The sequence below is a fragment of the Ciconia boyciana genome, chromosome 1 (assembly GCF_034638445.1).
Source record: "Ciconia boyciana chromosome 1, ASM3463844v1, whole genome shotgun sequence".
In the NCBI taxonomy this organism is placed as follows: Eukaryota; Metazoa; Chordata; class Aves; order Ciconiiformes; family Ciconiidae; genus Ciconia; species Ciconia boyciana.
In genome coordinates, this window is record NC_132934.1 from 84,805,794 (window position 1) to 84,829,895 (window position 24,102).

Here is a 24,102-nt window from a genome sequence, read left to right on the forward strand (position 1 = left end):
TATGGGCAATGTTTCTGTCTGTGGGTTTCCTTTTGTTCTTAAAATACCTATAAACCTGGCTTTTGGCTTCAAAAGATCACAGTACCCCACATCAGCGTGCTGTAATTGGATGCTGCCCACAGGGAATATTACCCGGTGTTGAACATAGTTCATCTCCCCAACACCGTGGATTTCTGATGGCTTAAAGAAAGCAGGGTATGAATCATTCAAAGTTTTCTAATATAAGCACTATCCAATAGATACCCTTCCCCCACTTGGAAAGTCTCTGGCCAAATACTGTCCCTCTGTTCCAGCTCCTCCGTACCGCCTCTCCCCATTTCCGGATGGGTCCTGGCCCCCAGCCCTTATCTCCTCCAGCCCCTGGGCTGTTTACAGAGAGCAGTTATAAAGAGGCTGACCCAGCAGAGCGTGGAGGGGAATTACAAGGTGCAGGAAAACAGCAGCACTGGACCAGGCTGGGTGTCTGCTTGACTCTCCACGACCTGCTCTGCACCATGGGGAAGGACAGGCTGCCCAGCAAACCAAGTATCTTCCTCCTTCTCCTCTTCTTCCTTCCTGGAAATACCTCTCCCACCACAGAACCGTAAGCTACACATGTGGAGGGGGGGAGGGAGGTCTTAGTACTCCTTTTTTCCTTCAGTTTTCTTCCTTTCTGTCAAACAGCTGTGCCAGTTTCTTCCACTCCTGCCCTGCATCCTACTACTAGCCAAGCCCTGACCTTCCTGCACAGCTCTGCCAGTGCTCCCCACTCCCACCCTGCAAGCCCCTGATTGTCCAGCCCTGGGACCCCCCCAGAGCTCTGCCAGTGCCCACACTCCTGCCCTGCAGCTGCCTGCTAGTCCACCCCTGCATCCTCACAACATATTTGCCTAAGTATATTCCTTCCTAGAAACCTTCAGGTGCCTGGGGTTTTGAGGGCATGATTCCGGAATCCATGTACTTACCTTTCCTGTAGTATCCTTGTTTCAATCACGGAGTTATTTCTCCCTGTTCTCCTGCTGTTTTCAAGCCAGTTTGTTCCCCTTTTGCCTGTTTCTTTCAAGCCAGTTTGTCTCCCTTGGCAGCATCAGATGTACTTGTTCCCAAAGAGGATCTGTGACCTAGATTCTCTTCCTCCGGCGCAGAGCCTGGCGCTGGCACCCTCTGCTGGGGCACCCACCCCAGGGCTCTGCAGACCAGCAGCATGGCTGCCAAGGGCCCTGAGGAGAGGGGCAGCCCGGGATGGCACGGGCAGACTGGAGGTTGGCATCCCCACCCCAGCCTCGCCTACCAGAGAGGATTGCTCCGGAGCTTCTAGCCTGGACCAGAGCAGCCTCCCTCTTCAGACCCTGGCTGCTGTCACACGCTGTGCCTCTTGCTGTGCTGGCAGAAGCGCAGTTCTCAGCACCGCTGCTCTCGTAATGCTTGCTACAGAGATTTCATGCCCACAAGCACCACAGTAGTGCTAGCAGCTGTAGCAGAAGGTGCAGTGCTACTGCTGCCGCTTACTGTGTGGTCAGAGGTGGCTCAGACTGAAGGACCTTTGACTCACACCGTACCATCAACCTCCCATTCATCTGCCCTGTTTGGGTGTTTCTGGGGTGGATCAGCCAGACCAGTCTGCTTTGGGGTCGGGCTGAGCTCTCTGTCTCCCTACAGTAATCTGTTGTAATTAAGTAATTAAGATTAAGTAATCTTAATTCATCCCTGCCCAAGATCAGGGGGGAAAGAAATGAATCTGTAGTGCTCAGTCCTCTCCTCCTGTGAGCAACATGCTGCTCTTTATCCCTGACCTGAGCACCATTTTGGGAGGGGAAAAGGAGGAAGGGCTGAGAGAGGTGGGGGATAGAGCGGTGTAGTTGGGATCCACAGAATGAAGATAGGAGCCCAGTAAACTGCTGTGGAGCAGGGACGCAGTGGAGTCTGAGCAGTGAATTGCTAGGTAGGTGTGAGGGTAGTGGTTCTGTTTTAAGTGCTGCAGGGTCGATCAGATGCTGTGTATAACACAGAAGGGAAGCCACCCTTGAACTGAAGACAAAATGAAGCCTCCAACCAAGGCTTGCTTCCTGTGCCTGGCACAAGCAGGGAGATAGCTTCTTTGAGCAGCAGCAGTTGCTGCTATTTCTGTTTCAGATGTGGCCGGCTGCACAGGAGACACAATTCAGGTTCAGACTATATATTAGAAAAAAACCTATTCACCAATTTAGTGCAGCACTGGAACAGGTGACCCAGAGAGATGGTGGAAACTCCATCTATGGAGTCCTTTGCAACTGTCCTGTTCCAGGAGAGAAGCTGGGCTTGAGACATCCAGAGATCCCTTGCAACCAAAAATTTTATGATACTGTAAGATACTGACAGCAAGATATTTTTTTTCTTGGTCTGGATCTGTTCTGGAAGAATTTAATAGGAGGTATCATTCTCCTATTCTGATATGTGGTTGTGCATGCCTGCTACTTTACAATGCAGTGTACATGCTTGGGAATATACTGCATATACTCAGAAATGCAAGGTCATGATGGCACATGAATTGGCAGGTTGGATTTGGACTGATGGAGCTGATGAAATTCATTGGCTTCTTTGGTTGTGTGCTTGTTCCAGGAAGTAGCTGAGAGTCAATACACAGACGTTAGTCCATCTTAAGCTAGACTATTACCTTCTATATATAGACAAACTCATCATTTTTGCCTCAGCCACTTTCTCTAGGGTCTCCTATCCCTCCTTGTTGCCTGCTTCTGCTGGAGTCACTGCCTCTGTTTTCAGAACAGTTCGTTGCATGCAGGAAGGCTGCTGAGGTCTCTTTTGGCAGCCCAGATGCTTTTTGTTCTGGAATGTCTATACATGGACTTTGTGACCCAAGTTATTTAAAGCCCTCATAGTACTTTAATTGATCTAGCTCTTTTCACCAACACATCCCAAAACAGCTAAAGGAAGGTCTATAAACAGCATATTTCATATCCTTGTTTCAAAGGCAGGGAAGCCGGTGTAGGGGGAATTTCTGCGCATTGGCCAAAATTTCAGCAGAACAGTGAACAGGAAGAGGAATGAGGCCAAATTCCCCACGAACTAGGTCACGCTGTCCCTTCGGTAGACTGGATGTTACAGTCAGATTGCCAATGCCACTGACAGGGGGCAGGGGAAATGAGATTAGGGGAAGCAGGCATGGGGTTAAGCTGTGGTGAGAAAGCTGTGGACGAAGGGGAATGCTGGAGCAAGCAGATAGTCACAAGCTGTAAGTCACTCCCTGGGTGGCTGGAGCTCCCTCCTTTCACTGCTGCTGCAGCAGCACGCACTGACCAGAGTTGCTGGCTGGCTCCTCACTACACTTTATCTCTTTGCCTGGTGGTGAGGGAAATGGAGGTACTGCCTGGGTGCCAGTGCCTCCACAGTAGCTTTAGGACTTCCCAAAAGCTCAGAGCCCAGGCAATAATCTAGCTCTGGACAGGCCCAGCTATCTCTCTCCCCAGGGCTGGCACCATCTGGCAAGGTGCACATTATCCTTCCCTAGTGGAGGGCCCATGGAAAAGTGGTATGAGCAGTCCTGACCACAGGTTTCCTCCTACGCATAGTGGTTAATATACCCTGCAGACTGAATTGCCACCAGAACCTCCTGCTGCTGCATCTGGATAGCTTGAATGTGCACAGGGAAAAAGGAATACCAGGTCCATAAAAATGGTCCAGCATCAGACCAAGGGACTACATTAGCTCTGTATTCTGTCTGTGTTGGTGGCCAGTTGTAGGTGCTGAGGGACGGAGTAGAGGAGCAAGTTGAGTACAGTGGAAATGAGTTTCCCACCTGCTATGGCCTTATGGAGCTTCTGTCAGAGGTTCAAGGTCTTACTGTGGCAGGGATTACACCTGTGCCACTATGTTTTCTAGCCATTTCTGGGCACTGAATTGACCCAGGACATTTTTTATAACCTTCATATCAGGAGTAGCTGATCTTCTTGCCCTTTTGAGCCTCATACCAAATTTTATGTAGTTGGTGCCATAGGGCAGATACCATACGCCTTGGAGAGTTAATGGCAGGTGGGGAGTGACAGCTTCTTTTAAGGGCCTGCACTTGGCTGGACACACAGGTAAGGCCCTAATTATCCAACTCAGTGGCACCTGCTGGCTCCTTTTGTTCCTCACCCAGGGAAGGACAGTTGGCTGCTGTCTATCACCTGATGCAGCCTGGGCATATGTGCCCTTCTTGGACTGCTTGAGAGCACCAGAAGGCTCAAGAGCCACAAGCTGGCCATATGAGAATTGAACATTTGGACTTTACAGCATCTGGTAGCATTAAGTTCCTCAGTTTAATTTTGTATGTTAGTGAAAAAGTTTCTGCTGCTTTCTATTTTTTCTAAGCCAGCTGCTTAATATTTTCGCCTGGTGTTGTTTAGTACACGTGTCGTCACAGGTGATGAACAAACCATACTTTCTTTCGCACACATCATGGCTTTATAGCTTTCTATCATGCCTTTTTCCAGGCTGAAGAGTCCTAATCTATGTAGTGTCTCCTCTTCCTGGAGGAGGAAATCATTCCAGATTTCAGATCATCTCTGCCATCTTTCACAGAATCTTTTCTGCTAAATCCATCTTTTAATGGGAGCAAACCAGCATGCCATACGTGAGATGTAGAAGTACCTTGCAATTATACAATGGCAAAATGATGTGTTCTGATTTGTCCTCTATTCCTTTCTGAACACTTCCCTACAGTCCATTTGTTACTTATCACTGAATGAGAATTTTCCAAGAGTGATCAACAGCGCTCATGTCTCAGTGGTAATAGCCCACTTAGTGATACAGCATATACACAATACCATTTATACTGTTGGGGTAATTTTTTCTTCCTCTATTGATTATTTTCCATTTATGAACAGTTCATTTGCCATTTTTGCTACACAGTCCCACCATATGACAAAAGTTTTCCACAAATATGTAAGTCAGTTTTAGGTATTTTCTTACCCTGGACAATTATCAGAAAACTGTACTTCACAGATCATTTAGAAGTGTACTGAACAACAGGGGTCCCAACACAGACTCTGGAGATTTTCACTGGTTCCTACCCATTGGGTCCTATCTTTTAATCAATTAATCCACATCAGAATTAATAATTTTATTTATTAGTAAAACATTAGTAAAATGATCCCTTTTATTGGATGGCAGCTTAGTTTAAGGGTCTTTTGTGAGGGAACTTTGTCAAAATCACTTTGAAGATGCAAGTACACTTGTGTTGCAATAAACCAGTACTGTCTGAAATCCTTTGTGTGCTCATCTTAATAAGGTCCCAAACTGCAAGCACTCACATTTTTGCTCAGCATGAGAAGGATTTGGAAACCTGGATACGTAAAGACAGGAATGGACAGACAAGTGGGTGTTTTTTTCAACCCTAAAACTGCTGAATTTTCAACCTTTCTTAACTTATGCCTTTAAGTCTCAATAGGAGATTGTGGGATATACAAAAATCAATTAACAGGCTGGAACCTTTCACACCGTCCTTACTCCCTGCTGTGAAGCCGAACAAAACATCCTTTGTAAAGGACTCTCTATTAGCATAGAAATTGTTCCTTCCACTGCAAGCATTTTCCTGCTTTTAGGCTAATTAGTTAGGCAGTTTAATATGTATAAACCCAAAATAAAATGAATGCTCATGTGTATATGCACTGCAATTCACAGGGGTAGTAATGGATTACGCATGCTGATTTGTTAATTTCCTTATACTTAATACTGTTTCCTTAAAACTGTTTCACATTTCTGATCCTTCTGATTCTTGCTTCCATCTCTTCCTAGGCAGTATATGGTGCTACTGCCCTTTCTGATACACACCGATTCTCCTGAGAAAGTCTGTGTTCAACTGACCCACCTGAATGAGTCTGTGACGCTGAGTGCCACACTCGAGTATCAAGGGGAAAACAGGAGCTTGATTGATGACGTGGTGTCGGAGAAGGATGTGTTCACCTGCATCCCTTTCTCTGTGAGTATCATCTCATCCTTGTGGATGAGCCCTTGTGTTTATAGATGTGGTGTAGTAGATCTAAACAGTCCAGAAATGAGAAATAAGACACGTTGCAATCAGAGACTTCTAAGCTAAGCCAAACAAAAAAATGAATTTGATGTGGAAAATTGACTGTGGTAGCCTTATGAGGAATAATTTTCCACCATTATCAAATTCTGTGTCCCACATGATATTTCTGTCCATGCAGGGCTTAGATGATAACTCTTTTGGGATCCTTCATCTTAGAACTTTAACTGACAGAACATGCTCCATGTTTGTTTGATATATGTAAGCCTCAGTGGAAAAATAGCAAAGTGGAATGAGAACTGTAGAAGCTGGGGAATGGTTAAAGACAGTGAGGTCCATGAGGTCATTTGTTTCTTTCTGGAGCTTATTCATGATTGTTTCCTGCAGAAGGCTGATTGGTGAGTAATGTAAGCAACTGGCCCCACCCCCTAAATAACAAATCTTAGTCGATTTCCATTTTGATAAATCATAAGATGGAACAAGATCAGATTCAATATTTCTCCAAGGATAGTGTATAAATGAAGGAAGGGAAAAGGCCTGCAGTACTGGAAGGAGAGGCAGAAGAAGCATGGAGAAAACTCAAGGAAATGGAGATCTATAATTGCAGCAATTCCTGAAGGAAAAAGATTTCCTTGAGACAGAGGAGACAAGCCCTCCAAGTTCATGTCAGAAAATCATGTTTTTTCTCTTGCTTCTGGCACTGAGTCTTTGGTGTCCCTTTAGGGAACTTCCGGACCTAGCTAATACTCGGTCCTTCAAAGGGTTAATGCAATGGGGTGAATCAGTAAAGCAGTTATCCTCTTCATTTTCCTTAGCTTCCAAAATCCAATAGCACATCAGCAGCATTTCTCACTGTGATGGTGAAGGGAGCAACACTGCAGTTCAGAAGCCGCAAGTCAGTGCTGGTCCAGAATTCTGAGAGCTTGGTCTTCATCCAGACGGATAAACCCATCTACAAGCCTGGACAGACAGGTATGGGGAACTGGGTTGGTGTTGATTCTGACAGCAGAAAATCTTACAGGCTTCATTCCCCAGAGGCCCCATACTTTTATTAAAGTTTTCAGACTTCTTAATGGGGGGAATTAAAGCATTCAGTAAATCCTATTTCTGCCAGCTGAGATCTAGGGCATGTGGTACCTTCATCATTCCTATTCTCCATCCTCCAGGCACAGCATCTCAGCCAGATGTAGGCACAGTCTCAGATTCATTCTACTCAACTAGAACCTGGGATGACTTCAAAGCGTAGTCTCCCTTAGCTGCACCTGAATCAACAAAGCAGGACAGGCACTCCCAAGGGACAATTCAGTTCGGCCAAGACCTGATTATCATTCCAAATTTATCTGCCTCTCACCATCTGCAAAAGAAAGAGCCTGAAGTAATTGCTTCCATAACTTAGAGATCTCAGTTCAGAGCCTGTTGATCCATGGAATGAATCTGAGTTATAAAATATTGAAACACTGACATTTCCTGGTAATGGCTACAAATTTAACAGTGGAATTCCCTTCTTTTCCATTACACCCTTCAGTTCTGTTTCGGATCGTCTCTCTGGACAAAGACTTCTACCCGCTGAATGAGAAGGTAGAGCCATAATTCTTTGTTGTTAACCAGGAGGCTTAATTCCCAATTAACACCATTACTGTCATCATTCAGAACCACTGAAGACAGCCTTTAAACATATGATCCTTTCTTACTCATACCATCCTTGACCCATTCCATATCCTGTCCTGGGACACACTCCACCTGTCTCTATTGACTGAGAAACATATCCCCTTTTTCAAAGGGATATAGGTGTTTAAAACCAGATTCACAAAGGAATGTATGTGGCCAAGCATGTAGGCGGGGATCTCATTACTGAAAAAATGGGTGGGACAAGTTTCCATCGAAAGTGACAGATGTGCAGATGTTTCTGGCAGTGGGTGCAACCACATGCTTAGAGGCAGAGAAAGCAGCATGACAAGGACTTGGTTTTAAGGAACTGGTCAGGGGTGTAAGTCCACACTTATTTTAGCTTATTTGACAGTCAGTTCCTCATGCAGACAAGTTCTTTGAAAACTCTTACTTCATCACACTTTCATACTGTGGTAAGACAAAAAGTTGGGGGTCTAAAATTCTATAGAATAGATTCCCTTAACCATCAAGAACAAAGGAAATAGTGCAACTACAGAAAAGGAAGAACCCAAAGGACTTCTTAGTAGGTTGTTCTTCTGCCTTTCAGTCCAAATCTGGATATTACTTCCATCCATATATGACTAATATTTCTAACACTGATTTTCCTTTGTTCTTTCCCTACAGTTTCCATTTGTCTATGTTCAGGTGAGTGGATGTCTATTATTTCTGCAGAATGTGCAGGCACAGAGGCAGTCATCTCCAGCAGTGGTGTTTTCAGGCTGAGGTGCAAGGGAAAAAACATGGGCACATGACCTTTTTCCTTTGTGTAAAGGAAGGCTGAGTAGTTGGGCATCAAAATAAGTTCCAACAATGGTTCTTTGACTGGGGAATGTGCTGTAGGAACAAAATAGTTAATCAGTGCAAGCCATGCTGTGAGCAGAATTACATTTGCCTAGAGGTCATATCAGAATGGCTTATTCCTCTTCCCAAGCAGAACTAAGATTTTCTCTCTGCCAAGTGTGGTTGAAACCACAGAACTGCATTAAACAATCTAGTAAAACTAAAGAAATAATATTATGTAAGTAGACATCCCCTGTCTTCCCAAGTATGCCCTTTTTGTCCATTTTTTTTTAAATGGTTGAACTTCAGTGACAGACAAAAGTTAATAGGAAGGATGTTTCTGTCAATTATTCAAGTACTCACTTTTTCAGCTGAGAAACCAGAATTTACAGTTATTATCTGGGACATCTTCTAGTGGAAAACTGATGGGAAGGACCCAGCAATGGAACCTGAAGCCACGATAGCAGCAAAACCAGTGCTGAAATTAGTGTGCACAAATCTTAAGTTGGTTTGCGTGATTATGGGTCCTACGTAGTCAATCCTGTCATTGCTCCTTGCTGTTTGGGGTTGCTGTCTCCATTCTGCACTGTCTCTCTCTAGAGCTGAGGGTGTTGTCAGAACAGGGGAGGCAGAAGGTGGGCCAGAAGCAGGCTACGCTCCTCTTTTCTACCCTCCTATCAGAGTGCTGTCACTCTCTCTTCCCCTCAGCAAACTTCCAGAACAGAGCTGCAGAGCTGGTGGGCCACTGACTGTCTGTGAATATTTGGAGAAAGAAGAGTAAGAGAGTGTGTGGTGTGGGATAGCAGGTGGAGGAGAGCATCTCAGAACTACCTTCTGCTGAGGCTCTCCCATGGGGTTGTAGAACAGGTCCCTACCCGTTCAATGAGACGATACTTGACTGAGTACAGGAATTTCATGAAAGGAGCAAGAAGAAATAAATCCTATCCACTGCCTCCAGAAATCCCATATGCCTTTGCCTAACAAGCTGAATAATTTCATAACCTTTTTTTGTGTCAGTACTATGAAAGGCTTCAATTTTAAATCACTAGGAAGGCCTTCCTGTGTTTTCAGCTCCAGCCTGTGAGGCATGGTGTTTGCCCATGCTGTTTAAGCCAGCTTATGTAGGCCTTGTCCTCCATTCCCACCATCGCCTCTCCCTCAATGCTCCTTCACAGTTCAGCCCTGCCCTTTGTTTAGCTTTCACAGATGTCTATGAGGCAGTCTGGTAGAGTGGGAAGCTCACCTGGCAGCAAATTCACCATTTTTCTCTAGGGTACTTTTTTCAGCCTGATCAGATCTGCCAGTGCAGTTTACCACATGCTTGCATGAAATTTGGACTAGCCCAAAGGAGAGGGTGGCAGGAGTGAAGAAAGGTGACAGCTTGAAGTCAGCAATGCTAAGGAAATAAATGTTCATCAGTTCACACCCTTAATGTCACTAATTGATCGTAGTCAGCCACAAAGGAAGAAGTTAGTATGAGCCTATTATTTCTGAACTATTATCCTGACCTATTGCTTCTGTCATTTAAAAAAAGACCTTTCTGAGGAAAAACAAACTGACTTTCAGGTCTTCCCTATAAATACATCACAGAAATGGCAACAAGTTCACAATCCAAGCTATAAACATTTTCTTGAATTCCTCTTCCAAGGAAGCCCAGTGGTGTCCCTCACAGTAAGTGGTGAGCTTTTCAGCAGGGTCGAAATGTGATGATGAAGAGTATTTGGTCAGAGCTGTGGGATGCGTTTTACTGACTGTGCCTTCCTCCCGGGGTGCTTCTTGGGAAGAAGGCCCCCTCTTCTGCCCCCTGACCAGTGACCTCCAACTGGGGGATGTCATTCACATCCCCATTTCCCTAAGCCCTGAGATAAAATCTCAGTGAAGTAAATGCACACAGTCACATACCTTGAGTCACATACCTATCTAGAGTAAATAGACTTTTGGTGACAGCCAAGGTACAATGCAAAGAGCAGGCAGAAAATGAACGACTGTAAACATTAACCATCCTGCTGAGGAGCCTGGAAAGGATGCACCAAACTACACAGCACCACTGTGTTGGTTCAGTGACTTCTACAAGAAATTTGGGTCTGAGCTGATGAATTTGGAGCACAGCCTATTGATAGCCAGTTCATAATGAGCAATACTCAGCTATAGTAGTGATAAGATTTCAGCTCCAGGATTAGGAGTGGGGAGAGACAAGAAGGGAGAGCTCTCAGCTGGATGCACATATGTGGGATATACTTTCTTCTGTTCCTGTCCCCACTCCCCCACCCCACCACAAGCTTTGGACTCTTACACATGTACATTTCTCAGTCCCATAGACAGATCAGGTGTCTCATTCCTCATCAGGTTATGCACTGGTACTCAGACAGTCTCTATTCCAGGCACGGAAAAAAAACTTTTAGCAGGCTGTATAGCAAGTGAAGGAGACTGAAACTTCCCTCCTTTCTCCCTATGCTCCACTTACTCCTGCTATCCAGCTCTTTGTCTTGTTACTTTACCAGTCTGTCTTTCCCAGCTTCCTGGTCCCATCCTTCATAAGCATGCAGGTAGAGCTGAGGGGGAGACAACACAGGACCTCCAGGATTAAAAAGCTTTCTTGCATGCTAGTTATGCAGAATTGACAGGTAAGTGCTCACAGATCCTCACAGATTATTGAATAATTACAGCTAGGCATTTCCCAGACGGGATGTATACATACTGGGAACTCCACTGCTCTGTCCCTGGGACACTCCTGTACCGTCTTGTGACCTTGAGTTATCCTCACCTGCAGGATCCCCAGAGGAACCGTGTGTACCAATGGCAAGGGGTGGAACTAGAGACCGGCCTCACGCAGCTCTCCTTCCCCCTCACCTCAGACCCCATCCAAGGCTCCTACAAAATAGTCGTGCAGAAGAGCTTCTCGTCCCATGTGGAGCACTCCTTCAGCGTGGAGGAATACAGTAAGGAGAGGAGGAATGGGCTGCAAATGGGGCTGACAGCAATGCCTTTTACTGTGATGTCTTGATTTGGGATTTCCTGGGAATGGCATGGAGAAGGGAGGGACTGAATACATAGGTAACGGGGTTCAGAGGGGCTGACCCAGAAGGTGCTGAGTATCAGAGGTGGTTGCTCACTTTATGGCATCTCTGCAACCTGCCTGAGCTTGTATTTGCTCATAGTGCTCTTGGGAGGACAGGGTCTGGCAGGCTTCCTGTGCATGGCTTGTAGCATCAATTTCAGCTGACTTTGTTTTAGTCACTTTTCAGTGCAGCAGCTTGTTGCAAGTATCACTAGATACAGAGCAAGAGATGACAATATTCTGGTGACCCCATTTTACCTCTCTCATCATCTGCATCAGTTCCATTTCTCCACTTGTAGTCCTCTCTCTTTTTCCTCTTCTTCCTTGTTTCTGCAAAAGCTTAGAAAATATGTTTGGTAGAAAACTTCAGTTTGAAGAAGAACAGTCCACAAAAGTTACAAACCGATGCAAACAGTCTGGTAGTAGAGACTGAGTAAGGAGAAATGTGGTGCCCCAGGGAGCACTCTAACCCCCAGTTCTGTAATAAACCTTCTCAGGTGTTTGTAGATGTGTACTCTAGCTAGGCTGTGTGCATTTGAGGAGGCTGCTTGGCCCGTGCTCTGCACTCCCAGGCTCCCCCCAGCTGTACTGGGAGCCCAAATGACCCAACGCGTTGCTCAGAACCTGCTGTTTCTGGAATATGCAGGCTGCACACCCAAAGAAGATTGTCACTGGGGTCCATGGGAGCTGGCTTATTTGGTTCAAAGTCAGACATGGTAGCTAGTATCAACGTGGTGAATAATTTGAACAGAAACCAGGTTACAGGCTTCAGCCTGCCATGGTGACAGATGGGCTGTGCCTCCTCCCACAAACATCATTCTGAACACCCCCTAAAATAAAAAATGTATGTCCCTTTCTTAGCCTCATGTTAAAGTCATTTTTCTTTCATTTGTTCTTTAGTCTTATTCCCATGAATCTCCCCTGTTGCTAATTCTCTTACAGCCTTTTGAGGACATGTGCCCTGGAGTTGAAACATTGAGCTTTGCCTCCCATCCTAGAGGCAAATTTATGTCTAAGCTCTATAACGCAGGGTTGCTTTCCAGTTCCTGGGTCTGGGTGTGCACCGTCCCTGCTCTTATTTCCTTGCACTGAAAAAAACCTCAGGTGCACCACCTGGAAGCAGGCCATTACATGCTTCAGTCGAGTCCTGGGCTTGAATAGTTGGGGGCTGAGGGTTGCAGGATGGAATATGGGAAGAGGGATGTAACTTAATACTCAGGAGAAAAATATGCCTTTTACTTACCACCCTTTATATCAGGCCTTGCTGCTGCCTTGTCCACTTGAAAACATAGACCTGAGAGCCTGTGGCTAGATTCCCTAGAACTGTCTGGACATGCAGGACAGTTTCACATGCTACATATTAGTGAGCCTAACAGTAGCTTGGGATCTCCAGAACAGTAAGAAACAGACAGAGAGAATCAATGATTCGAGATGTTTCAATGTGGTGAATGACACAGGTGGTGAATGTGCTACTCCAGCTGTTAGCTGCAAATTATGCATTGTGAAACATGGAACACAACCCACAGGGCCAGTATGTCCTTCTGAGTGGGCATACGTAAGGGTCTCTGGTGTCAATGGGATCACATGAGCATGTGCTGCAAATGAGGGAAGGTAAGGGCTACAACCCTCCTTAAATTCCCTTTAAACCCAAAACAGTGGTGAAGGCTGAGAAAACGTAGGGAAGGGGTAGCTGAACTGTACTGCAGAACACAGAGAGGTGATGGTTCGTATTAAGATGATCCTGGCTCTGTGTTTGGGTTGCTGCGTAGTACAGAGCTCTCCTTGACTCTTCTCATATCAGACTTTCTCTCTCCCATCTAGTGCTGCCCAAGTACGAGGTCCTGGTGAAGCTTCCCAAGATGATCACTATTAAAGACATGGAGCTTCCAGTGTCCGTCTGCGGTCTGTGAGTCACAGGGCTGGAGTAAATCTCTCTCGCTCATCCTTCACTCCTCTTTTCTACTGAGGACCAAAAGAAGAGCCGTGGAAGGCTTTTCATACTTTTCCCAGACATCTAGTGCAGGCTTGTTCCACCCTATCAAACCTGAGCCTGCTACTTGGCCTGCGCAGTCAAAGTGAAGGGTCCTCTCTGTGTTCCTTAAAAGATTATGCCAAACCAATCTGCCGCTCTCTCCTCCCAGTTTACTGTACATTTTCTCTTTCTGTCTTTACATTTCTTCAGTTAGAGCTTCTCTGCCAATCCTGAACCCTCAAATACTCAGATATGTCAGATCAGACATCACTTAAACAGGTGGTGCAAACCCAGTGTTCTCATTTTTAACTCATAAATCGCTCCTCCTGAGCCCCCGGTTGCTTTTCTACTTCATTGAACCCTCAGGAGTTTGTGATACAAGGATACGCCTGGCTGAAATAATTTTCTACAGACAATCTTTTACTGCATTCTTGCAGAGACCTCCCACTTAGAACAGCTTCTAATGGATGATGGAAGAATCTCACCATGGAAATGATGGAAATGTAATCACTAGAATCATTAAAATATCAGATTAGTCAGCCTTTAAGAGGAAATATTAGGAAGTCATCCACAGAGGTCTTTAAGGAGATGTGTCTGAGTGTGATTCTCTAACTGATTGTCTCATCATCTAATATATTGTTTAACACTTTGTGATTATAGGTACACCTATGGGAAGCCTGTTCCTGGTTTGGTGAACGTCCAGGTGTGCCGGAAATTTTCCCATTCTGCTTCAAATTGTTATGGAAAAGAAGCAGAAGCTGTGTGTGAAGAATTCACTAGGCAGGTGAGTCCCAAGATTAAAATGTAGAGGTCTTTCTTAGGGGTAATGGGCAACGTTGTCTAAAGGAGGCCAAATCTGTGACTGTTGGGAGATAGTAGGACATCAGAGATAGGACTCTGTCCAGGGAAAACAGATGTTCTCAGAGGAAGGCATTCTTAAGAGGTGGGTAATTAAACTGGAAACAGAACTGATGAAGAAAACCCCACAGCTGAAATCCTGACCCCATTGAAACTAGTGACAAATCTCCAGTTAGCAGCTGTGACGTCCCTGCTATTGATGTATAAACTGAGAAGAAAATCTGTGAAAGAATTTTTTAACTGTGGGAGGGACTGGCAGGGAGCAAAGAGCAAAGAAAATGAGGAGAAAACAAGAAGATGGTATCGTATAAGGGTCAAACACAGGATAAAGGAGAAAGGGAAACAAGGAAAAGAGTGAAGACAACAGAAGAAACAGGAAGAAAAACAGAAATAAGGTAGGAGGGAGTTAACAAGGAAACCAGTGAGTGCCTTGGAGAACTGAGTGTCAAGTACCTCACAGAACACAGAAGACATGTGGATGAAACACTAGGAAACAGGCTGTAAACAAGTTCTGGTCTTGGAGACAACCCTAAAACATAAGGCTGGGATTTCGTGACAGAAGTTAAGCATGTTGGATTTGGGGTATCTATTCATGTCCCACAAGGCACCAAATTTGTTCACAGAATTCCCATTTTCTCTCCAATTCCCTGCTTAGGCAGACGCTCATGGGTGTGTTTCTGGTGTAGTAAGGACCAAGATATTTCAGCTCCAGCGCAGGGGATATGAGATGAGCATTGAGGTACAAGGCAAGATCACAGAAGATGGCACAGGTATGTATCACATGGAGATGGCAAAGTGATGGCAGGCAAAGGGAGGGCCTGGCAAAGATGAGGAAGGTGGAGTGACATGTCTACAAATGCTGCCATTCATTAATAATACCTCTTTACTGTGCTCTCTCTCAGGAATAGAGATGACTGGAACAGGCTCCTGTGGAATCACATCCATCATGAGCAAAATCAGCTTTGACCTGCTGGACTCTCAGTACAGACCAGGAATCCCACTCTTTGGGAGGGTAGGGAACTTCTGAGACCCTGGACAATGAATGGCATAGCAAACTCACAAGTGCACAATCCCATCAGATGGAATAGTAGTGTGCAGATGACATGGTCCACCTTCCTCTGCCTTTGCACAGGCAGACAAATTACTGTCAGTTGGGGCACTCCAACAGACACATGGCCCTGAACCTCCCAGCAATCAGCCCAGTACAGAATAGATGGCCCGTTGTTCTGACACATGAGAATAGCATCAGGGAGCAGCAAGTGTGGGCTATTCCACAAGAGAATGTTATCCAGGTGCAAAGGGTGACCACAACACAGGTAGGCGTAGTGACCTCATCAACAAGGGCACAGTCCCACAGTACCCAACCAGACTGAGCAGAGCAGGGGTGGTGACAGTAACAGGTTCCACCATCAGTCCAGCAATCACCAGACAACGTGAGGTGATGAGTCAGGGCTGAGCTCAACCAAGGAAGTCCAGTTAACCAGATGGAAACAGCAGGAGAAAGAGCTGGATGTAGATCTACCTCTCATGTAGCTTTAGCCCAGGACTGGGGCAAGGCACAAGCCTGAACTTAGAGTTTCCGAGCCAAGAGGCAGATGATATGTGGTGGAGGTCCCATATGAAGCTGGGCAGGGGAATTAAAACCTACTGAGGAACTTAGGACTCTGACAGATAATTTCCCTGAGCTGATCAGATTGTTTTGCTGAGAATTTTCTCAGTTGCTGCCTCAGACAACTCAGGACTTATCCCACACATTTCCACATTCACGTCTTTTGTTCTTCTCTGTAAGAAACATCCTGCCTGGCAAAGAGGAAAAGGGGGAAGAGGCTTTAAGACTTGGGAATTGTTTTCTGTTTCTAGTTTCTGAAGTTTGTTTTTGCTCTGTTAGGTGAAGCTGGTAGATGGCACTGATGCTCCAATTGCCAATGAAACCATCATGATTTCTGTGGATGGAGACAGATACAAAGGGAATTACACTACAGATGAGCAGGGACAATCCTGGTTTTCCATAGACACTACCACCTTCACACAAGCCTCCCTGGAAATCCAAGTGAGTGGCAGAGACAGGGCAGAGGGACTGGGGTAAGCCTCTGTCTTTCTGATTGGCAGAGGAAATATCTATCCATGGGTTATCAGTCTTTCTGCCAACTGGAAGACAAAGCAAGTTTCTTGGCAGGTCACCTGTCTTCTCTGTGTCTCCTGTGCATGTTCTCTACCTTCTTCTAAGAGTGGGAAATATAGAACATACCCAGAGTTTTTCTGTTACTTTCATGTGACTTGTTACCTGGTTTTGGTCAGCTGTGAACTTTTTATTCTTCTTTATCAGGCTGATCATAAACCTGAACTGAACTGCTATGACAGCGACTGGATCACACCTTCATATGAGCATGCCATCCGTAGAATAAGTCGGTTTTACTCCCCCAGTAAGAGTTTCCTCAAAATTGAGCCAAAGCCTGAGACATTAAGTTGTGGCTCCCGCACGGAGATCCAGGTGCACTATATCTTCACACCAGAGGCCACAGGAGAGCAGAAGAAAATTGTCATTTACTATTTGGTAAGAATTATTTGTGCTTACTTTGGTCTATGGCCACAGAGAGCACTGTGGCACATACAGCTACCTTCCATGATGAGCAACCACAGCACTGCTATATGGTCAGTCCTTAGCTGAGGACTAATGATAGAGTTTGAAACTGAAAGTGTGACCTGTGGCAGTGGAATTTAAACACATTTCCGTAATGTTTCTCATGTTGTCTTCTGTGTGCAGACATGGGTAGGGTGTACATGTTTTATTAAGACCAGAAGAAAGACAAAATGTTGATGGAGAGAGCACTGTCTTGGGTGCAGCCATCCAAGGCTCTCATTTCATAATACTCCACTCCCAGTTTCCCCCATTCCAAATTCTGGTTCATATATGGTCACAGCTCAGAAACCAGCATCCTACAACAAGAAGATGAAAGATGAGGAGGAAAGCAGTCTCCTACTCAGATTTGTCCTTTGGTAGTCACCTGGCCACTGAAACTAAAGCAGCACCTCTACCCAGAAAAGCCCAATAAGCTTAGAGCTTAGGTTGTATATCAGGCAATGGTGGAAAGTTTGGGATACCACAGTAACTGGAACAGACTAGAACATGCTGGTATTGAGAACTGTGAATTGATTCATTTTGGGGGGCAGAGAAGAGAGACTAACTCAGCTATGACTGAACAACGATCTATGAGTTTTGCTTGGGAGAACAGGAAAAATCACATGAATATTCAAATAGAACTTCTTTCCCCCTAAATTTGTTTTTCTGGTTGTCCCATTTAGTGACACTAGCAGAACAGATGAGAGTAGTGTTGGCGAGCTAGAAGAAATCAGTGGAACAGACACTCCTGTTCTGATGGACTGTACAGACCATCAGAGAGACTTAGACTGAGATTACAAAAAAGAGAATAGAAACCTGTGGTAGAGACATCCATGTGCTTATTTTCAAGACTGCCAACAATAAATTGAAGCACAAGATGCCTGTTTATCCCAGTAGCCTGGGAAAGATGGCCTTAAGTATATACATACAGCAGGTAACCAAACAGTGAGGGAACTTACATTTTTATAGGTGTGGATCCCACATCTTGAAATTAAAATATGGTGCTATGGAATAGATATCCTACATGGAAAGTAATTGTATAAAAGGTGTTTTTGCTTGTGAAAAAGCAAACTTCTTCTAGAAATGAGGAAATTAAAGCTAGCATTCAGGCTGTTGCTTACTGCCTGACTTCGGCTACCTTATTCAAGCTCTTCTTATTTACAGCCTGTGCTCTTCTATTCCAACTCTGTGTGAGTTGTGAAACTAATCCTGATTAAATTTTTCTCCAGACTCTTTCACAATGCAACTGAGAGTGGAGTGAGGAGAACTCCAGTGAGGAGTGAGGAGATCATCAGTCTGTTCCAAATTGTTAGAAATGTGCATATGACCCCCAAACTTATGTGTGCTCAGAGACAAAGTGCATTTGAACCTGATCTATACATACAATATGTACAAAAGGGAAGCCAGGTCTGACCAATGAGGAAACATTGGTCCTCCTAGGAGTGAATATTTCTGTCTCCAAAGACACAGTAAATTCCAGTGTGGCACTTGCTTAGTATCTTCTTGGTTTTGCTCACAGTTGACAGTGCTATTCATGCTCACACTCTACAGTTAACCCAGTGAACGTTCATTCTCCTTCCCTTCAACATCGGTAGCAACAATCACAGGAAGGTTTCTGTCACACAGGTGATGGCCAAGGGAGGCATTGTATTGGCAGACACCCATGATCTGACTGTGAATCCTGGAAATGGTGAGCAGAACTATGCATTTTAAGCATCTCTGATGATAATTTGGGGGTAGGGAGGATGTAGAGAAATTATTTCAATTCAAACATTTAATGTTTGAATGTTAAACATGTTAAACATGTTAAACAAAAAAATGTTAACATTTTTTTGATAAGAAAATTTTAGAAAATTTAACAAAAAATATGCATAATGTTTTGGTCATTTTTCCTCAAACCAACACTTTCTGCTGACCACTTTACCCTATTCAGATTGTGGATGCTTACCAGTGTTGTGAGACTCACATATACAGTGAGCAGGAAGAACGTGTCTCCTTTTCTTTCTCTTGCTTTCCTTAATTTTTTTGGTATTGTTTCTCCCTTATAAGCATGCAAACACACACATGCCTATATTCTAACCAATACATTTAATTTTATTTGTATAAATGTCCAAGGATTACACATTTCAGTAACTGAGGCTGGCTATGATACATCCTTAGAAGTCCTTCAACAATGAGGCCAGGGAGACATTTTGGAAGTCTATGAGGAGGAGTTGCACTGCAGTGGGTATAAACAGTATATGGAAGTAAAAGATCTTGTGTCCTGCATGTTCATAGAAAGTTCTGCATCCTTACTAGTACTAGTGACTAAACTAACATCCTGGATCATAACAAGAGATGTTCTATCACCTTTGTCTAGATTGTGACATGAAGCTTAGGCCCAGCTAGGAAGAGTCTTTCAACATAAAAGGGCATTTTCCACTGTGGTTGGAGCGATAGCTTGGTGTTCCAGCTAAATGCTTGCTTAGCAGTAACTTTGCAAAGTTATTCTTTTAACCACTCTGCAACCTTGACTGCTGCCACTCATTACAACAGTCCCTTATTTCTACATTTTTTCCCTCTATTTTTGTAGACTGCAGAAGATCTTGGAGCTTGAGGAAGAAAGGGGTTGGGAACATCAAGAAATTGTGCCAGGTGTTAACTGGGGAGAATCTAGAAGGCATGTTGAGGCCCACCAAACTCATCTCATTTGGCTATATTACATGATCACTGTTTGAATGCAGGTTTCTTCAGCAACAGCCATAGACTTCAGTCATATATCAGTATTCCTGCCCCTGCTAACAAAAAATGTTCAGCACGAGTGAACTTGATTTTTTAATCTGAGGAAAGCAAATGCATATACTGGCACTTCTTGTATGTTGCTTAGCCTTTTTTCTCTCGTTAGTTTATGGGACATTTCAGTTGACCTTCCCTGTTGAGGCAGCAATTGCTCCCCTGGCACGGATGCTTGTGTATACCACTTCACCCAGTGGGGAAGTCATCGCCAGTTCAGCAGATTTCCAGGTTGAAAGTTGCCTCCCCAATAAAGTGAGTATAAGTCACAGTTTATGCAACCCATGTTTGTCTTGTGGCCAGTAGTTCAGTTATCAGTTCCAGAATGGAGGCAGAATTCACAACGGGTTCATGAAATGGTCTGACCAGATGTTGACTGAGGATTAGTGACTGAAACTCCAGAATAAGTTACAAAGCCGTAACTATAAAAAGTGGAGCAAGACAGAATAAGAAAGAGAACCACTGGTCGTTATTAATTACACTGGTCAAAGCTGAATATATATTAGAAGAGCTGCAAGGCACTAGGAGAGCTCAGTTCACAAAGCTAGATGCTTCAATATAATTGCATGTAACAGCATCTGGAAAAGTGGCTGCTTTAACTTCCTTCTGGGGTTGCAGGTCAGACTGAGTTTTGTACCCAAGGAAGGTCTTCCTGCCTCCAACACACACCTGCAACTCCATACCTCACCAAGGTCTCTGTGTGCCCTCCGTGCTGTGGACAAGAGCGTCCTCCTCATGAAGCCTGAAGATGAGCTCTCTCCCAGCTCTGTAAGTCTTGGTTATTTCTGATAATGAGCAAGTACAAGAACGAACTAGTTCTTCAACTACAATTAACAACACTATGGACATGGGGCCATGTATTTTTATGGCTGCATCCACTACACTTGTTTTTTAGAAGCTGGCTTTTATCAAAGGAGTGTTAAATAGTGTCTGTGTCCCTGTAAGTGCTGGCCTGCCACACTTTTCCCTGGTTGTTTGCATTTCCCCAGGTGTATGATCTTCTCCCACTGAAAGAAATCCGCGGTTATAGCTTCAAGGACTACTACCTGGAAGAAGACAACGTAAACCCTTGTGTGTCACTTGACAACATATTATTAAATGGATTCGTCTACATACCCATTTCTCCTGACGGCGAAGGTGATGCCTATGGCATTCTCAAAGTAAGCTCCAGCCTTTTGTTTTAATTTGTTATTCCTTTTTGGAATACAGTCTCCTCTCCTCTTCTCCCCCTGTCCTGAAGGGTTTTTTAGTGAACTTTGCTTTGAGCTTGCTAACTTTTGTATGCAAGACAATAACCAGGCCCAGGCCCTGCATCTATGTAGCCCATATTGGTACCTGAGTGCTTCTCTGAACCATTAAAATTTTGAAGGGTCTCCTCATTGCTAGTAGAGATACGTGTGAATGGTCTCAAGTAAGTGAACAGTCCTGAGAAGTGACCCCTGCCACCATAGTATTAGAAACCGTGCCTCAGTCGTGCATATTCTCTCTCTATCTGGTGTAGATAGGTCTTTAATAAAGTGCCAGTTACTTTGATAACCCACAAACACACCTATACCCATCTAGAGAGTCCAGCACAAGACTTTTTGGGTACCCTCTATGTAATGTTTTTCACAGATGTCATTTTCACCCAGGCAGATGTCCCCAGGGTAGACCTGTGGCCTTAGCTTTCCATCTGATCATGCTAAGATTTAGCCTTAGGATGAGTATAACATGTTAAAGCCTCAACATCTGGGTTGAACCAGTCTATCTGGCACTTATACACAAGCCTTTGTTATTCTGATCAATACCAGGCATAAGTACATCTATTCTTGACATATTAAAAATAGTTTATTTTCAAAACTGTGTTTGCATATTTTTTGCTCTTCTTTCTCTTTGTTTACTAGGAATTGGGCTTAAAAGTCTTCACTAGCAGCAAGATCCATAAGCCTGAAATCTGCCAGCATTACCCAGTACACATGATGGAAAGGAGTTACAGTAGTTCTAGTAAGAATATGTGCTTCATTTTACCTCCCACACAACTACCTAAAATTTACCACCCTGCTTCTTTCCTTCCCTCTACTTCTTTGAATATTAATTACACCAGGCAGACTAGATTCTCTTGTCAGATAATACTGACCTAATTCAGGATCACTCCCTTCTGGCCTCAGTCCCGAAATATGAAACTGATAACACCTCTGCCTGCTTATCCCCAGCTAGACAGATGTGCCTGGCTAGAAGTCTGTGTGCTCGGTGACTCCCATGCCAGCCCCTACAGCAGGGATCCTGTAGGCACTAAGACAGTCTGTCTACATTGGATGGACTGTGCCAACACAAAGTAGTGGCTTTTTTCCATCAGATCTGAGTCCAGCTATGGAAACCTAAAAAAGGAGTCTTTAATTCTAGATAGTCACACTCTAGCAATAACTAGAGGAACAACTAGGGCAAAAGTGGGCCAAGATAAATGAGAAGGTGGTACAATTCTGTGAGTAGATATTTTACCACTGGGGGCTAAGAAATTTGGTTCTGTTCCCAGCTCTCCCACTCACATGACTATAAGAGGCTGGATAGGTCACGTCACTTCTCTGCAGCTTCAGTGACTGTGAAGATAGAATAATGATGTTACTTTTTTTTTCTATTCAGAAAAAGATTCTGAGATTAGCAAGGCTATATAAAACGCTCTCACCTATATCACTTCCAGTCACTGACTTTTCTGGTGCAGTATCCCAGCTCCTATTAAAAAATTATGGCTTTTGGTCTGGTGATAGCTTCTAGCCTTCTATTCATAACAGATCAGATCTTCGGTTTTGAAATGCAGGATTTGTCTTTAGAGCATGGCCTGAGACAGCTGGCTGCTTTGAGAAGATGTAAAGTCTTCTAAGGCTGATGGAAAGCCTTTCATAAGGCACAACACTATGCAACACTGTGACAAAGCATCGCCTTGTTCTAGAACCGTTTATTTGCTAATGGCCAGAGATGTAAAGACCCATATTCATCTCAGAAGAATCTTAGATGGAGGAGGGGAGGGCTAAGTGTGGCTTCTGTTTCTGGCCATGTATAAACACAATCAATTCTTCAAACAAATTTAATGAACTATGTGCAACTGTAATATCTGGAGGCAGTAAGTTCCACATTTGCCTCTGTATTGCAATAGAAATGTACCCTCAATAACATCATCATGCATAGCTCTTTTGGCACTGCTGGGTTTGCTGGCAGTGGGGGAAGAAGACTCAACCCCATCCAATCTCTGTAAAAAGAGCAGCAACATTAGGGAAAATGAAACATTGAGATGACAACAGAGAAATACATTTGTTTCCAGTGGCCAAGGTTTCAAAGTTGTTCTTTCAATTTTAAAATTTTAGCTAAGAATAACCACTACCTGGAAGGAAAGTATCCTCCTGATTTAGAATGGAGTTTGACACTTCTTTTCCTTTCTTCCTGTCCTTGAACAAATTTGCTAGTCACTGCATTGAATCTGCTTGAAGATTTGGACTATGAAGTAACAGAACCTATGGTTGCTGGCAATCCTGTGGAGACCATCCGAAAGTACTTCCCTGAGACATGGATCTGGGACATAGTTTCAGTGAAGTAAGTGTTTATGGGAAGGCAGAGTGTGGTCACTGGGGCAAAACCTCAGAAGATATTTAAGCCTCAATGGAAGTATCAGTATTTCAGTGAGAGGGGTATTTCTAGTAGGCAGAGGGATTTTTCAAGGTCACTACGTATAGGATGCTTTGGGAGGACATGCAAAAGCCAGTGCCCTTATCCCAGCTGGTCAGGAGTTTGCTGTCAGCAGGTGTTGTTCAATAGGCTGAGAAAAACATAGATGATCACCAGAATATAGCTGAAATCTTGTTCTCCATCCCTCGCCAGCTCTGAGGGAAATGCTGATCTAGATGTGACCATCCCTGACACCATCACTGAGTGGAAAGCCAATGCATTCTGCACTTCGGCAGACACGGGCTTTGGCCTGTCCCCGACAGTGTCCTTCAGAGCCTTCCAGCCCTTCTTTGTAGAGCTCACCCTGCCCTACTCAGTAGTGCGTGGTGAGGCCTTCACGCTGAAAGCCACCGTTTTCAACTACCTGACCGCCTGCATCAGGGTAAGAGACATTCACAACTTTGCTCAGTCTGACAGCTTAGGGAAGGCTACAATGGGCCACTTATAACATGGTTTCCCAAGCCAGATGACTGATCTCTGACTATAATTTCATATAGGTGTACATATGTAGGAATTCTTGGTGTATTTAATGAAGGGGGAATATTTTTTTCCTACAAAGTTTTGAAAGCTGTGTTTGATTCAGAACCTAAAGCTCTGCTGCTGAGACCCACGGCCTTGTCATCATGGATTTATGTCATTGTCCTATAGAAATATGAAACCTGGGTTATCCACAGACCATGGCATAATTGCATACC

At 44.3% G+C, this 24,102-nt stretch overlaps 1 protein-coding gene across 1 annotated transcript in view; it reads left to right on the top strand.

Annotated features, from left to right (window-relative positions):
• The first annotated feature begins 479 nt into the window (after positions 1-479).
• Positions 480-24,102, top strand: part of LOC140646585 (alpha-2-macroglobulin-like) — a 40,656-nt gene continuing 17,033 nt past the window's right edge. The window contains exons 1-19 of the mRNA XM_072850754.1: positions 480-583; positions 5,752-5,935; positions 6,799-6,955; positions 7,509-7,561; positions 8,276-8,296; positions 11,202-11,370; positions 13,311-13,395; positions 14,122-14,245; positions 14,975-15,089; positions 15,222-15,331; positions 16,208-16,369; positions 16,646-16,873; positions 18,566-18,629; positions 19,824-19,966; positions 20,330-20,479; positions 20,701-20,871; positions 21,595-21,694; positions 23,149-23,275; positions 23,561-23,789. Of these exons, the coding sequence (XP_072706855.1) occupies positions 495-583; positions 5,752-5,935; positions 6,799-6,955; positions 7,509-7,561; positions 8,276-8,296; positions 11,202-11,370; positions 13,311-13,395; positions 14,122-14,245; positions 14,975-15,089; positions 15,222-15,331; positions 16,208-16,369; positions 16,646-16,873; positions 18,566-18,629; positions 19,824-19,966; positions 20,330-20,479; positions 20,701-20,871; positions 21,595-21,694; positions 23,149-23,275; positions 23,561-23,789 (2,481 nt within the window). The 5' untranslated portion in view covers positions 480-494. The remainder of the gene's footprint in view (positions 584-5,751; positions 5,936-6,798; positions 6,956-7,508; positions 7,562-8,275; positions 8,297-11,201; positions 11,371-13,310; positions 13,396-14,121; positions 14,246-14,974; positions 15,090-15,221; positions 15,332-16,207; positions 16,370-16,645; positions 16,874-18,565; positions 18,630-19,823; positions 19,967-20,329; positions 20,480-20,700; positions 20,872-21,594; positions 21,695-23,148; positions 23,276-23,560; positions 23,790-24,102) is intronic.